General features: G+C 36.2%; 1 protein-coding gene across 1 annotated transcript in view; it reads left to right on the top strand.

The window, feature by feature from the left end:
- PPAP2A (phosphatidic acid phosphatase type 2A) overlaps positions 1 to 17163 on the top strand; it is a 104075-nt gene that overhangs the window by 22276 nt on the left and 64636 nt on the right. The window contains exons 2-3 of the mRNA XM_008573096.1: positions 2840 to 2982; positions 9287 to 9441. Of these exons, the coding sequence (XP_008571318.1) occupies positions 2840 to 2982; positions 9287 to 9441 (298 nt within the window). The remainder of the gene's footprint in view (positions 1 to 2839; positions 2983 to 9286; positions 9442 to 17163) is intronic.

The following is a 17163-nucleotide window of genomic DNA, read 5'->3' as shown; positions in this document are numbered from 1 at the left end:
GTATATTGTCCAAATTGCAATGGACACAAAGAACATTCCTTAAGTTTGGAATGAATAGAACTTTCTAAAAAGTGCTTAGGTAACACAAAGTAGTAAAGATCCAAAAAAACTTCTAAACTCCAACTGCTGAAAAGAGAAAATGAAAGGGTTTGTAGAAGCAATTTTCACAGAAGTAACTGAAGACTTACTTGTCAGATCCAAATATACATATAGAAAAATGCACAAACATGGTTAAATTTACATATGTTGGAGTTTTTTTTTTCTTCTTTGACTGGAATGTGTTTCTTATATGGGTTTTATCCATTACTGTCTGGCTATGCTACTCGACTACAGCTATTGCTGAGGCCTGGAATCCTGCTCACAGTGCCAATTGTCTAGCTCTTAATCCTGTTCATGATGCCAATTGTAAAGCTAGGTGACCATGCTAGTTGTTGCAGCTCTTTTACCTGCCGGTAATCCTGCACTGACTGGGCCAATGGTTGAGCTAAGGCTGGGTCTAGAACTCCCAGACCCCTCAAGCCCATTCACAGACTGGGTCACAAACCCTTCACATGCCAGGCTGGGTCACCAGACCCCTCACACGCAGGTCTAATGAGCTAGGTAACCAGCAAATAGGTCCTTGGAAGCTGTAGGTTGGACAGCATGGCTTCGTGGACAGGAGCTGCTCCAGGCAGACGCCAGCCAAGGTGGCGGCACCATGTATGCATACCAACTCCACCCACACACACACAATTTGTTTACTGAACCAACTCCAACTGGCCCTGAGGCAAGGGGAGCCTGATTAAATTATTCTATTTTCCCAACAGTGTTAATATGTTTTGGAAATTTAATGGCTCTCAACCTATTAGTTTGCTTTTAACCTCCTAAATCTGCATTATTCAGTAGGAGAGCCACTAGCTACATGTAGCAATTTAAAATTAAATTAATTAAAATAAAATAAAATTAAAAATTCAGTCCTTCAGTCACACTAGCTACGTAGTAAGTGCTCAGTAGCCTCAGGTGGCTAGAGGCTACTATACTGGGCATTTCTTTTATCACAAAAAATCTACTGGATAGCACTGCCCTAAATGAAATTATTTTCTTGCCTCTCTCTCCCATCAGAATAAAGCTGGTTTATATTAATATGTAATTAACTTTAAGGTTTTTTTTTTAATCAACAGTTTGAAAGGCAGGCTACAGTAATATTCCTTTGCTCTTTACATAATTAAAAAGACAGTTCCACTCTTTTATAATGATATGCCTGAGTGCTATTATTTTATAAGATTTTCCAAGAGGTGGTGACTAAAGTAAGTCACCATATGGCTTGCATTCGATACCCTGTACTAAACTCTTGAGTTTTAAGATTATTTCTACTCTATATAAGTGTGTTCTGGAAGGACCCAAAGTGTAATAATAAAATTTCTAATATGGAAAGGAGTTAATAAACTTATTGTTATTATGGTTTATCTACTTCATATGTGATATATCATCATAGCTCTCAAAAGCTGCAAGAAAGGAAAACTCCCCAAAATAATTATTTCAGTGTAGGCCTTCTTCTTTGAGAAACTGTCAACCAGGCATAAAACCAGGCATAAAGTTTAGTTTTTAATGCTATATTTTTTGTTTTAAATAGAATAGGAAAATAGGCTTTCTTTTGCCCCAATTTCAAACAATCTCTTTACTATAGATAGGCCCTTTTCAGGTATGTTGTATGCATAATTTCAGGAAACATAATGAAAAATATTTCACTGTGATAAAGCATTTTTAAAAATTCAAATGTAATAGTCTTTTGTTTTAATGTAAAATATTCAAACATGGAAGTATATACAGTAGGAAAAGGAGTCTTCTACATGATTTGTATTGATATCATCTCTGGGAATAACTACTTAAAAGTTGGCTATAAATTTTTCCACGTTTTCCAGTGTATGTTTATACATCAACACAAACAATTTGTATTAGGTAAATGAAATTATATATAATGTTTTTACAGATTATTTTGCCTGCTTAACAATATAATAGACATATTTAAATGTATATGATCCATATTCATACTGTTGATTAGATTTCTTGTTTTTAATTTTTCCAGATATTGTGGTAGGGAATATGAAATATGAATATGTTCTTAAGTGAAGATAATATATACTTGTAATATATATGCAAGTGCCTTAGCAAGGTGGTGACCTATAATAGGTGATTAATAAATGTTTTTGTTCTTCTTCTTGGACCGGTATGAGAAGGGCCATGTAAGATGATTGTTTCTTTTGAGTAGTGGAGCTTTAAGGACTCACAGTAAATATCCACAAAGAGCCATGTATAAATCTTTTAACTATAAAGTAGACCTTTCTCTTAAGCATGTTTGTGTTTTCTGATTCAGGGTTATAAATTCTCCAAGTTTAGCAGGATTACTCTTTAAGTATCTTGTAAGCTAGGCTGCACCGATAATTTTAGGTGCTTCCAGTAAGAACAAATATTTTTTTACTGGTGAATATGAGTCCACATTATGATTTATCCTTTACTGAGAACTCATAGTATATTATATACTATAAAGGTGTACAATATGTGAAAACTTTTTACATGAGACTCTTGGAACAAAGTCACAGGTGTCTAACTCCTTTGCTGACTTTGAAGATGTGTAGAATGGATGTTGAGAAGGAAATCCAACACTGGTATCATGGAGTGGAATATGTACATGTGTGATTTGTGATACAATTTTAGATCTGATGGTTTCTAGTGGTTTTAGAGAAGAGACTAGGGTGGATTTGGACCTGATTGTTAATTATTTGTAAAGTCCTATTTTGAAGTATGATTGCTTTTTACTCAGTGTCTCATTTGGAAATCTGATCCTTCTGCTTTCCTGCAGGGAAGTTGTGGACCTCTGTTTTGGGTGGATCAGTAAAGAGGATGCAATTGGGACCCCGAATTCTTTTCTTATTGAGAAAAGGGTGAAGGGTGCTGCTGAGAGAAGTGCTTCTACAGTAGCCATGACTGGAGCTTTGCTTGGAGGTAATGCTGGACTATGCAAAAATTGCCTTCAAGATTCCAGGAGTTTGTGAATTATAAATTTGTCTTAGCAATTTGCATGGGTATCTTCAGTCTGTTTATCTTCGTTACAGTTTGTGTTCCCAGTGGAAAACAAGCTTGAGAAATATTTGTTAGAGTATAGAATTGTAAGTGCTTTCCTAGCACGTTCTTGGACATCAGATTATTTGCCGCCCCCCCCCCTTTTTTTTTTTGTCTTTTCTTGGTGTATTTGATTGAACTTGAGCCTTTTAGAGAGGAAAATCACTTAAAAGTTTTCAGGATATAAATTTGTGATTACATAAGATTATTATTTACATGCTTCAGTGGCTTTTGCTTACCTATTTATTCGTTTTCTCATTCATTCATTCCATAAATATTCCTTGAAAGGCTTACTGTTAAGCAAGATTATGGGGGGAATGCTATTAGATGGTAATCTTCTCAGGATAAAGGGAGAATGGAAAATTTATTCTGCAGAGACACCAAAGGCTGAAGTGCCTGTGTGTTTTAGAGAGAGACAGACACACATCTAAGTGTACATACACAGACATGGTCCACAATTCTATAGGAACAACCTCCTCACGATCTTTAGAATCTATCTCTTCTTCCTATTTGCACTTTTATTTATTCATTTCCAGCACTCAACATTTCTCGTATACGTTAGTAGTTCTTGCCTCTGGCCTTTCCCTCTATTTTATGTTCATACTGCCTTTTCCTTTCACAGCTCTTCTCAGAGTCCCCCTCCCCTCTTAAAGCACAGATTGGATTGTGTGTCTCCTTGTTACCCACAGAATAAAGTCCAAAATTTTAAGTATGTAGTTTTAAATAGACTGTAAATAGCTCTTTCATTAAACTCTCCTTCGTTACTCCCAACTTGCCTTACCTTCTTCTGCTCCAGTTCTGGATAACCCTCCATTTGCCCCCGCTGAATTGCTTTTTATCATTATCAACCTTGTCCTCTGTGTCAGGAGGCTGACCTTGCCCTTTGGCTTCTAGACAGGTTTGGACAATGGAAAGCACTGGCAGGAGGAGAGTGAGGTTGCAGTGCTGATTCTCCTGGCTTTCTCCTGCCAAATCATGCCACGCTTGCTCTCCCTGAGGTAATGGCTCCTATTTAGTGGCCCTCTTTGTACCTTTTAAACCGGGGGTGGGGGTGGGGTGGTAGCAGTTTTAGGAGGTTGCACTATCTCTTGACTTTGCTCACACCTTGTAAATAGTCCCTTTCTTAAGCTACCCATAAATTACACAGTTTTTGAGTGTGCTGTCAGTTTCCTGCTGGGATCCTGACTGCTATGTTGCCTAAACCTAAGCCTCAGTCATGCTTGCAGTTACAGCTGTGTTATTTTCCTGTAGCACTGATCTCCTTCTTTTATTAAAAATTCTTTGGTGAGGTCTTTTTAATTCCTTCCCTCTTTTAGTCTTTCTTTCCTTTTTTCTTTCCTGGCATTGTAGCTGCTGTATCATAAGAATTGAAATGTTTGAATGAATAAGGAGAGGATGGACATCTGAGTTTCCCTGTGGTATACTGTAATATTTATTTAGATGTCTGAAATGAGATCTTGAGAGAAAATAGGGGAAGGGAGTGGGCATTGAAGTCAGTATTAATAACATAGATTTTTATTTTATTCTTTGCAAAAAGAAAATTTAATACTTGTTTTTCTTTATCTTTGCTTCTACATATTAGAGATTAACATTGGTTTACTTCAGTCTTTCTCTTTTCTGTAAAATGCATTTTAGATGTATCCTATTGGAATATTTTGTAACAACACATCTTTGAGGAACTATATACTACATATAAAATGGGAGAGATTTCAGTTATCACTTAATTAGAGGAGAATATAGGAAACATGTATATGTATACATCTATCCAGGTACAGGTTGAACATACCTAATCCAAAATCTGAAACACTTTTGGTCCCAAGCATTTCAGATAAGGGATACTCAACCTGTGTTCATTTATCTGTCTTTCTCAACATATCTTAGAAGGAATGCAGTAAGGGCAGACATGTAGTAGCTAACAGTTATATTTAGCAAGATTGAAATAATATGTGTGGCACTGTCAGTCATGGTCCTGATAGGAAACTGATGGCACATTCAAACTGGATAATTTGAGGAGGATTAAATGAAGGAACTATTTATAAATATGTGAGCAGAATTTAGAAAATCAACTAGGGATAGTGTAGTACCCTGGGCCAGCAACAGCGAGGATGGAATGATGCCCCTTAGAGCCAAGGGGCAAAGTGAAGGAGTGGTTGCTGGAACCCCAAAAAGGGAGCTGTGTGGACAAGGCTACCTGACAGCAGCTGTGGTCCCTGGTAGAGGATTAAAACCCATGGTGACTCTGCAGGAGGGGAGCCTGTCCCTGTGCTCTTTCTGTCCTTTGACTTCTGCCAGTGTCACCACCCCCACACCCTCCATTGGTCAAACCTAACTGGGAGACAGAGGGCAAGCCCATAGATAAAGTCTGTAAGTCGGCCTCTTAGGGCATAGTGCTGAGTGAAGAAGGGTAGAAAGTGCATCAGAAAGATACCTGCAAAAGAATTAAAACACTTTGCTTTCTGGTAGTAACATATATACATGAACTATTGTGGATCTGTTACTGTAACAGATGAAAGCTCGTTGTGAGATTATTATAGAATTTTAAAAGTGACTTCTCAAGGAATTTTAATTAAGAGAAAAATGTCCTAGAATTGTGATTAGGATCAAAAATAGTGTCGGTATCCTTTAGATATTAAGAATGTACCTGTCCTGTGAAAGGGTTTATTTGGAGAAGAATATTTCTATAACACTAATTTTAATAAAGAACCCTCCATCACTACTCTAAAAAATTACCATTAAAATAATCTCTATAGCAGGTGAAGAATATTCCATTGCTTTTAAGAGTAGAGGTATCTGTTTATGCTGGAGAGATGGGTACGCCTCTATGCATGTATTTGTGTATAATATATATGAGCAATAGAGGACATCATTGTGACATATTTAACTGGATGAAACGATGTTCAGACAATGACAACCCAATATTGAAGCTCAATGTTGAAGTTTCTTCATAAAGATATCATTGTTGTATTAGTGGAGATGGTATAATATATATTCTCACAGGTTTCTACTGATTACCTTTTTCCTCAGAGGTTATAGTTTTTGCTCAGTTCTCATTCTCCTTGATGTCTTAGCATTTGACATCCTACATTTACCTGTATATATATTAGATACTCAGAGCTTTGGTTTTAGTGCCACAACATTGTCCTGTTTCTCTATTATTTATCCTTTTGGCAAAGAATGGCCAGTATATGCTGCTGAACAAGACAGATACAACAACCCCTGCCTCTGGAGTGGGTAATCATCCTGTCTTCCTCCCTTTCCTATAGTCTTTCTTCATGATTTCACTATGGATGTTAGCCCTTAGCTAATTGCTCTGCCTCTGTTACAACAACCCCTGCCTCTGGAGTGGGTAATCATCCTGTCTTCCTCCCTTTCCTATAGTCTTTTTTCATGATTTCACTATGGATGTTAGCCCTTAGCTAATTGCTCTGCCTCTGTTACTTTTGACTTTATTCTTTCTCTGAGAACGGTTTTCATTCTCCTGGCTTAAGTTACAACTTCCAATGCCAACAACTTACATTTCCCTCTCTGCTAGTTATCTTTACCCTGAATTTTATTCATTTAGCCATTCAATAAATTTTTATTCAGATCTAACTGTGTGTCTGGTGCAAAGGGTACAAAAATGATAAAGACAGTCCTTGCCCTCAGAGTTGCTGACAGACATGCAAAAAGCAATTTAAAATACAGTGTGATAGACATATGTACAAAGTGCCATGGGACAGGTAAGAAGGGAATGCCTGACCTGGACTTGAAGGAGAAATGAGAGGGCATGTATCCATGGTAGAAGGCTGAGCATAAATGAAGGCATAGTATGTTAGGGCCACAGCGAATGGTTCATTGTGTTTGGAGTCTTAAGGGCTGCATGGCGGAGAGTGGAAAGTGAGGCTGAGCATTTAGGAAGGTGCCAGATTGCTCGAAAGGCAGTACCCTCAATACTAAACTAATGTTCTCCCACCATAAACAAGCTCCCCTTCAACTTCACATTTCTAACAGTGGGACCATCATTCTCCCTACACTTCCAAACCCTAAAGTGTCATCTTCAGGTCTGCCTCAGCAATTGTGATCAGTCCTCAAGTTGTGTCATTTCTATATTCAAAACATTCTTCCCTGCATCTTTTTCTATTTTCACTATCAGCACACTATTTATCACCTAATTACTGGGTTATTTCAAAGTTGTATTATGTACTCCCCTTTCTTCTCTCTCTCTCTCCCCCCTCCTTCCCTCTCTTTCTTGAAGGAATTTCTAAAACTCCTCATTTACCATGTTGCTGACCCGGAGCAAAAGAGGACAGTAATATTTTATTTCTTACAGGATAAGTCCTTTCTTAGGTCAGTATTTTAAACCTATAATCCTTTGATAAACACAAAAATCTCAAGCCCTCTTACTACCATTAAAAACCACAGAATTGTAGAGTTCAGAAATAATCTGCAGCAAAGAAGACTTTGTTCCATTAACTTTGAGTTTTTATTATGAACACAACATGTATTATATACTTAACGAGCTGTTCTAAATCATATATTCCTTCCCTCAATTCTAACCTGTTAATATAGCCAGATTGCTTGTCTCCATGGGAGGCCATATATTCACGGACTCTAGAAACAGATAGTCTGTGTTGGATCCTGGTTCCACCACTTAACTGGTTTCAACCATGTTCCTCATTTCTCTAAGCTTCAGTAACTTTATGTGGGAAATGGGGGTAGTGATAGTACCTAGTTCACAGGGTTGAGGTAAAGATTGAGTTAACCTGTGTAGCCTAGTGCCCAGCATGTATGAGCATGAAGTATATGTTGGCTATAAATGTTATGTACCTTGAAAACTGCTTGCTCATTCCCTCTGTGCTCTTGATGCAATTCTCACACTGCCTACCCTCTACCACTAAATGCTCTCCTCGTGCCCCTCCAATTGCCTGTGATTTACCTGCCCTTTCAATTGCAACTCAGTTGGTCCCTCTTTGACAGTCTTTTCTAACTACTCCAGTTCACATTGACCTCTGAATTCCTATATGTTCCTTTATGTGATTCTAGTAATTAGTCATATTTCTATTTTTATGGCATATTTTTGCCTTTTATGGTATTTCTTTTAAAATTTACATACAGTAAAATAGAGTTGTGGAATTACCATCACAATCAAGATACAGAGCAGTTTTATCATGCCCCCCCCCTCAAATCTATCTTGGTATTTCTTTTTAAACAGTTTCCTAAGTATACATTCTGTTTGTAGAAGTACAATTTAGGTTCTTGAATCCAGTATCTGTTTTACACTAATTTGTCTCCACTATGTATGACCCAGCCTAGCATTGAGCATATAGTAAATAAGTAGATGCTTGAATTAATTGTATAAAACAAAGCCAAAAAAGCATGGTAAATTTGAATGTATTAATAAGCCACTGGGGCTGGCCAATTAGCTCAGTTGGTTGTAGCACAGCCTTATTATACCAAGGTCACAGGTTCGGATCCCTATACTGGCTAGTCACCAAAAAAAAAAAAGCCACTAATTTAAGTTACTTAACTTTGGTCTTTCAGGGTCATTTTATTTAGGTAAAAAATTTCTGCTGAAAATAATTTCTGTATATCTTGTTAATTAGCCTCACCAGGGCTAACTAAACCCATTTTTTTGTGTTTGGAAAACAAAAAGGGTTGTTTTCTTTCTGTTTTTATTATCAATTTTATTTATGGTTTTTATTTTTTTTCTAACCCTATGAGTTTAAGTTCTAATGTGAAGCAAATGTTTACATCTTTCTTCTTGACTACATTTGACTCTTATGATGCTATTATTAAATTTATTTACAGAATTTTACCTTTTTTCTTAAACAAATTTAAGATATTGAGCAATTCAATTAAAAGTGAATTAGATACAGAACATAAAATGGAAAACCTTTTTGCTTTCTCAATTTTATTTTTTCATGGGCTAATTTTGCTCTCTTCCCTGGGGTTTTTTTAAATTGATTTTTCCTTAAATCAGAGGTCAATGCAAGTAAGAGAATTTATGCTTGGATAAAAGCAAAGCTGATATAGACAAGCAAATGCTACATGGTTTCCTCAGTCTTCATGATTGGGTATTATGGAGTATTGACCTTTCTCCAGAATGGGCGAAATATGGTTGTGATTTACATCCCATTCAGTAGACTTTATTCCCTAACAAACTGAACTGAATTTAATCATGTGTGTCTTTTCTTCCCTTCCCCAACAGCTTCCATGCCTATGGCTGTTCTAAAATTGGGCCAAATATATCCATTTCAGAGAGGCTTTTTCTGTAAAGACAACAGCATCAACTATCCGTACCATGACAGTACCGTCACATCCACTGTTCTCATCATAGTGGGGGTTGGCTTACCCATTTCCTCTGTAAGTAAATTAATAAGTAGGTAGTGATTGGTTTGTGGTGCTAGGGGTTTGGATGAAGTGATGGAGTTGGGGTGGGGGTAAATCCACAATACTGTCTTCACCAGTGTTGATGTGGTGAATGATTGCTTGAGGAATATACCCACTGTTTTAATCCAGGGGCAATGTTTCTCCAGTTAAAGATGGATTTCTATATGTTGATTTTAAGTCCTGTTAAAAAAAAAAAAAGGATTTTACTCAAAACAACTTGATATCATCTTGAAGAATTATAGAATGATTATTTTAGAATGAAAGGGTTCATTTAAATCATTTGGACCAATTCATTTCAGTATACAAGAGAGGAAACTTAGGCCCAAACACTCGCTCAAGCCCAGTAAGCTATTTTATGGTAGAGCTGAAACTAAGATTACTTTATCATACTAGTAAGTGGAAATTGAAGCCATGAAAAATGAGGTAGGTTTGCTTATTAAACTTGAGAAAACAAAAAACTCAGCAGAAAGATTATAAATACATATACAAAATAAAATCCTCAGAATACCTTAAAACTGTATCACTATTTGTTAAGTTGTACATCCATTAGATAGTTTATCAGTTTGTAGGATAATATTGAGTTTCACTATTTTTGATAACTGGAAACTTTCATTCTAGGTTACGATTCAAAAACTAGGTTAAGATTGCCACTTAGGATATTGTGTCTTTCTTTATCCTTGGCCCTGATTCCTAAACCTTGCCCTTTGTCTTTTTATGTGACTTGGAATAGAAAGGAAGGAGCAGGGCAAAGATTTACCTCCTTGAGAGTCTTGGGAGTGCAGAAGATCACACCATATTTCTCCTTTGGCCACCTATCTCTTGTCAGTTGGCTTCCCTAGATACTTATAAAATTTTAATGTCTTGTTGTTTGAGGGAAGAAAAATAAAATAAAATTTTAGTGTCTCAGTAAACTCAGCAGGCTTGCGTCCCAATAGGACTTTTCTATCCTTTTTTTGCCTCCATATTGGCTAAGAATAATAATCTATGGGCTGGCTGGATAGCTCATTTGGCTAGAATGCAGCCTTATAACACCAAGGTCAAGAGTTTGGATTCTGGTATTAGCCAGCCACCCAAAATAATAATAATAATAACAACAACAACAACAAGAACAACAACAACAACAACAACAACAACCACCACCACCACCACCACCTAGTTCTTTAGTTTTCCAGGCACCAAGGTCAAGAGTTTGGATTCTGGTATTAGCCAGCCACCCAAAATAATAATAATAATAATAATAATAACAACAACAACAACAACAACCACCACCACCACCACCTAGTTCTTTAGTTTTCCAGGTCATATGTCTGAGTTCATTTTGTCTCTTTAGTTGGGAGTTTTTTTTTTTTGCTTACTGGTAAGGGGATCGCAGCCCTCGGCACGGTGTGGTCTGCACCACGCTCAGCCACACCGGCCGTCCCTATATAGGATCAGAACCCACGGCCTCAGCGCTTCCAGTGCCGCACTCTCCCAAGTGAGCCATGGGGCCGGCCCGGGAGATTTTTTTAAATGGTCTTCTGTGCAGTATTCTGAAGGTGAAAGGGACTTGGATTTTCTTATGTTCTAAGATACATATTTTCTGTATACTTATAATTCTAATTTGATTGTAACCACTTTTATAGGAGTAAAAGGAGAGAAAAATCTGAGAGTTAGTTTAAGGAGGTACTTACTTTTTTCCTAGGAAGTAAATTCCGCCATAACTGGTAACTTCTATCAGGCTTATTATGAAACAGCGTGCAGGGAAGCATACAATACTGCCACTTAGATGATAATAGACAGTGTTACAGTACTTGTATGAAGTACAAGATATTCATTGTAGCCATTATTTTGAGCAATTGTCAGTTAAAATTTTTAAAAATCTGCTCCTGTATTTGAGGAAACAATTGCTTGAGGATCAGGAAGTTACTTTTAGTTATTTGTATTTGGTACATTTCATCTTTTTCTAAAAAAAAAAGTTTAATTATAAAAATAATACATACTCATTATGAATTTAAAAATTTATTGTAAAATAGAAAGGAAAAAGAAAACCCTTAGTTCTACTATCAGAAGGCAACTGCTGTTAATATTTTGATATTATTTCCTGTAGTTTGACAGTTTTTATATCATTTTGAGCACATTGCAAATCAGTTTTGTGCCTTGTTTTTTTCCTTATGTTTATAACATATTTCTGAGTTATAAATATCAAGCAGTTTAATTGAAGAGCAATAAGGCTAAAGAAAAAAAAAAGGAGTGGAAAAATACTTGGTATGAGTCCTTGAGTTCTTGAGTATTAATTCCTGTGAGTTTGCTGTTGGAGAGAATTGACTTGGAAATATATTTTAATGCAAATTTATTTATATTGAAAGAACTAGTAGTATTTGTTCAGTTACTAGGCCTTAAGTGTGCTGAAGGCTTGTGGACTAATGTGAAGGGATTCTTGCAAATTCCTAGGATAGATTTGTTTTGTTTGTTTTAATAGTTTATATATATCGGATGTAGAAGACAGTTTTGTCATATAAAGTATATTATGTTTGATATAACTTTATATACACATACTTTATAATTTGATGATGAATAATAAGATTTTGAATAATAAAAAACCTGCATCTTAAAGCAGTGACTTATTTTTATAATCTGAGGTCCATATGCTTTTTTTTTTTTTAATGCATTCTGTACTGTTCCTTCATTAGTACTCAAAAAAGATGCCACATTCAGAAAACTAGATTTCTGCATTATTTAGCTTAAAGTTTCTTTTCTTTTTTAGGTTTTAATGATCGGCTTTGAATTTGACAACAAACTTTTCCCCTCATCTTTTTGGCTTTGTGTAGATCTACCTTCTCCCTTAGCAATTTCTTATACACTTACTTTTGTAAATTTTTACATTTCTAGAAAAAAGTAAAAGCTTGAATCTGTATGCAAACTTTCAGAATAATGATAGGAACAATAAAGTTAGTGTTAAATCTTAAATTCATATGTTACAATGAATAAGTATACTTTGTCTAGAGTTTAAGATGTATAGTTTGGGAATAGAAAACTCTTATCTATGTCTAACAGGTTATTTTAAATTGACTTGAGTACTGACTGTGAGTAGTTGCTTTTCTTAGGTCTTGATTTCTCTATGGCATAAACTTTTATTAAAAATATTTAGCCTAAAATAATAGAGTATACAATGCTTTTTTTGTGACCAACTCATAAAACTCCTAAAGAGAGATTGTATTATTCTTGGTAATCCAAAGTGCATCATTACAAACTAAGAATGCATGTGAGTATATTGTAAAAAAGGCTTATTCCCTTGATGTACATTATAAAATAGTGGGAAACAGATGAATGCCCTAAAGAAAAATGGCAAAGGGCATTAATAGAAAGTTGTCAGTGCTAGAGAAAAATTGCCAAGAAATATAAAAAAAAGATTTAACATTCTTAAGAAATCAAAGAAGTTTATATTAAAGCTACACTGAGACCGCAGTTTGGCCTATCACAGTAGCAAAGGTAAGAACATTCCCAGCATGTCAGCATAGAAGACAAGTACTCTCATACACAAACCTGGCAGGGGTATAAGTTGGTATTAAAAAGAATATATTGTTGGACCTAGAAATTACACTGGATTCAGTCTATCCTGAAGAAATAATAAAAGTCTCATGCAGAGAATTAGTTACAAGAATATTGATTACAGCATTATTTTTTATAGCAGAAAATTGGAAATAAATTAGTTCAGTTTTAGTGGACTATTTAAATTATGATTTACCTTAGTGATGAAATTTTATGACATTCACCCATTTTGTAATTTTTGATATTTATTGACATGCCAAAATTTTTGTGATATAGATTAATCATCCCTAATCTGAAAATCTGATATCCAAAATGCTCCAGAATTCAAAACCTTTTGAGCACCAACATCGTGCTCAAAGAAAATGCTCACTGGAGCATTTTGGATTTTGGATTTTTGGATTTGGGATGCCCACCCTGTATAAGTATCTGCAAATGTTCTAAAATCCAAAAGAATTCAAAATCTGAAACACTTTTGGTTCCCTGCATTTTGGATAAGGGATAGTCACCCTATATGTTATGTGAGAGTAGAGGGGAGAAGAGTAGTAATGGTTCTTTCTGAATAGTGGGATTATTAATATATGAGATTATTTTAATTTTATCTCCTATATTTTCCATTTTTTCCCTTCCCTTGAACATACATTGCTTTTCAAATAAGGAAGCCTATTTTTATTTTAAAAACCCATTAGAAATGATCACATTTTTGTTTTGATATACCTGAAACCCATTTTCAAATAGTTGTTGCAGAAGCTTAATTGTTATTTGTGTGGGTTTAATTTTGTCTGTCTCTAAGAAAGTGCCAAAAGAAAGGAAAAGATCCAAATAATGATATTTTGAGAGTGCACAATAAATCAAAACTCTACTTCTTGTCCTGGGGCTCAGCGGCCTATGTAGCCGAGTAGGCTTTCTTGGGAGTGATTGGTTGTGGACCTGAGTGGATTTATAGAAACACGTATAACTCCTTGAATGTTGAAAGTTTGTCTGTGTGTTGCAATGTACTATAATTTAACTCTGACATTAATCACCTGGAGTTAGCATCAGACCCCACCGGTTTAAGGTCACAGTCCTCAACAAGATTGCCCTCACTTTAGTTTCAGGTGCAAGTTTGACAATCCCAAGGCTAACCACAGTTCTGACCAACTTGCTACAAACCCAGAAGGTTCCCTTGATCCTGTCAGGTTTGGTGGTTGGCTAGAACAACTCAGAACTCAGGAAAGCATTATACTTTTGATTACAGGGTTTTTTTGTTTTTTTTTTTTCACCTCTGTTTTATAAAGGATACAAATCAGGACCAGCCAAATGAAGATACACATAGGGTGAGGTCTGGGGGTATGTACATCCCTAATGTGGAGCTCTTCCACTCTCTCCCAGTGGAATCATGATTAGCACCCTCCTGGAACGTCAATGTATTCACTAACCAGGCAGCTCCTCTGAGCTTCGGTGTCTGATGTTTTTATTGGGGTTTCATTATATAGACATGATTGATTGAATCATTGGCCATGTGATTGAACTTGATCTCTAGTTTTCTCCCTGGAGGTTGGACTGGCTTAAAGCCCCCTTCCTCTAATCATAAGATTAGTCTTTCTGGTAACCAGCCCCCATACTTAGTTATCTCATTAGCATAAACTCAGGTGTGATTCAAGGGGCTCAAAAATAACAAAGACACTCCTATTTCATAGGAAATTCCAAAGATCTAGAGTCTCTCCCAAGGACAAAGTCCAAATTCTTCGTTATAGACACCTGTCTCTATATTTTTTAACTCTTGTAGACATGATGCCTTGAATGCATTTAAGCATTCAGATGTTGGTTTGATATAACTTAATTTCAAAAAGAAGTTTTCATTTTTTCTCTCCTTTCAGTATGCAACATAAGTTTACTGAGGAGGAGACTTTCCTCCTAATATGGGTTTCTGTTGTTCTAGAAAAAAATTATTCTGGTACTTGTTATGATGGTAAGGAAGACTTTATTCAAGTCTGTTGCAGTAGAGGTGAGAGATTGAGCTAACCTCCAAATACAACAAGGACAAGGGGGATTTATAGCCAAGGATCAGGGTAAGGGGATCAGTGGATGGAAAATTACCAAGAGGAACCATCAAGGCTAGGTGGGATTCTTAATAAACTGACCTATCAGGATTTTTTGCTGAAGGCAGGCCAAGGACTTATACATCGAAGGTGGGGGGTAACAAACTTGATCAGGTCTCAAGAGTGATCCAATATGAAAGGTGAGGGACTCTTGTTAAGCTGACTGATTTAGCAGCATTTTTGCTGAGACTGGATTATGTAAAATAGGCAAGGACAGGTTGGACATGGAATGCCAATGTTGAGGCCTAGTTGAGAAGAGGGCTCAGAGGAGTCTAAAGTCTATTCAGGGAGATAGTCTTTGTCACTATCTGCTATCATTAGTGATGAACTTTATCTTAAATATGTATTGCATTTTAGGGTATTAGCTCATGGTAGAAGAATATCTATGTACATGATAGAAGAATATCTATGTAAACATATCTTAATATGCAAAAAACCTTTATCCTAGGTTTATGCAAAAATATGCATTATTTGAAATTCTTTTGTATCTCCATTGAAGTGTTGTCTATTAAAATTCCTTTATCTAGGATATGGATTTTTCCAGTTTTTTAATTTTTTAATTTATTTTTATTTTTATTGAAACAATTTATTATACATTTGGTGGATACAGTGTTGACTATCATTATTTGTGTGCAATATATGAGCATATCATTATTAGCATATTCATTATTTCAAATCATAATTTTTTTTTTTTTTCCTTCCATACAAGGCATTGTCTTGATTTCAGTTTTTCTTTTTTTTTTTTAAGAGATGACCGGTAAGGGGATCGTAACCCTTGACTTGGTGTTGTCAGCACCACGCTCAGCCAGTGAGCAAACTGGCCATCCCTATATGGGATCCGAACCCGGGGCCTTGGTGTTATCAGCACCGCACTCTCCTGAGTGAGCCATGGGCCGGCTCCAAGATTTTTTTTTTCCCTTTTTTTTGTCTTTTTTACTGACTGGTAACGGGATCGCAACCCTTGGTGTTGTACCCGCACCGCGCTCAGCCAGTGAGCGGGAACTGGTCTCCACATGGGATCCGAACCCTCAGCGGGAGTGCCGCCGCGCTCCCAAGCAGCGCACTCTCCAGTGCGCCACCGGGCCGGCCCCATAATTCTTTTTAATTAAATTTTATTTATATATTTTTTGTGGGGTACAGTATGTTGTTTCAATAGATGCATATACCGCACAATGATTCACTTAGGGTAAATAGTATAGTTTTGTCCCCATTAGTTCACCCTTCATCCCCCCCACCCCATTCCTCTCAGCCTCTGGTAACCATTATTCTACTCCACTTCTTTTTTACAACACACAAAGATTAACATCCTTGTTGCAAAAAGAATTCTTAAAAATGAATTAGAAAAATCTAAGCAGAAATTTGGTCAAGTACATGAGCAGATAAGTCACACACCCCAAAGAAGCACAAGTGGCTAATAAGTGCATTCTAGATCTGGTTGTGGGCAGGTGCAGGGCTGGTCCGTGGCCCCCGTCTCAGGAGCCCTGGGTGTCAGCTGGCTGCATTGCTTGCCTGGATCTGTTCCAGGTTTTGGTTGGGGATTTTATCAAAGTCATTCTAAGTGATTATTCTAAAAAACACAGAAGTGGATATAACCTCTTAAACCAAAACTTAGAATAATCTACTTTGAATTATCTTTTCTCAACTGACGTTCTTTGTGCATTAGTGTAACAAAAAATGTCTGGCTTTTGAATATCATTAAGCACGTGTATTTTTCCAGCATTGATTAGTCCTCATATTTTTGCTACAACTGTTATTAGTGTAATATATTAAGTATATAATACCTACAATTTTAAAGGATAAAATTAGCTTGGGAGAAATATTTTTCATTATTTTTGGTAATCTATTTGCTCCCAAGTTAATTTTTTAAAATCACTTTTATTCTCTTTATTAATGTCTGAGGGGATATAGGATAAATTTGGGGTTGAATTGTTATAGAATACCACATCTGTGAAGTTTGGAATGTGGTGATGTTTGGGAAGATAAGGAAGAACATTTGGATGTATGGCTATATGGATTTTTCGAAGGTATTTGGCACATAGTTTGAAAAAGAGTATTTTTTTTTTTTTCTTTTTGTCTTTTTTTTCGTGCC

This window comes from Galeopterus variegatus, unplaced genomic scaffold (genome assembly GCF_000696425.1).
Source record: "Galeopterus variegatus unplaced genomic scaffold, G_variegatus-3.0.2 Scaffold875, whole genome shotgun sequence".
In the NCBI taxonomy this organism is placed as follows: Eukaryota; Metazoa; Chordata; class Mammalia; order Dermoptera; family Cynocephalidae; genus Galeopterus; species Galeopterus variegatus.
The sequence above is the reverse complement of the archived record's forward strand: the minus strand, read 5'-3'. Positions and strand labels throughout refer to the sequence as shown.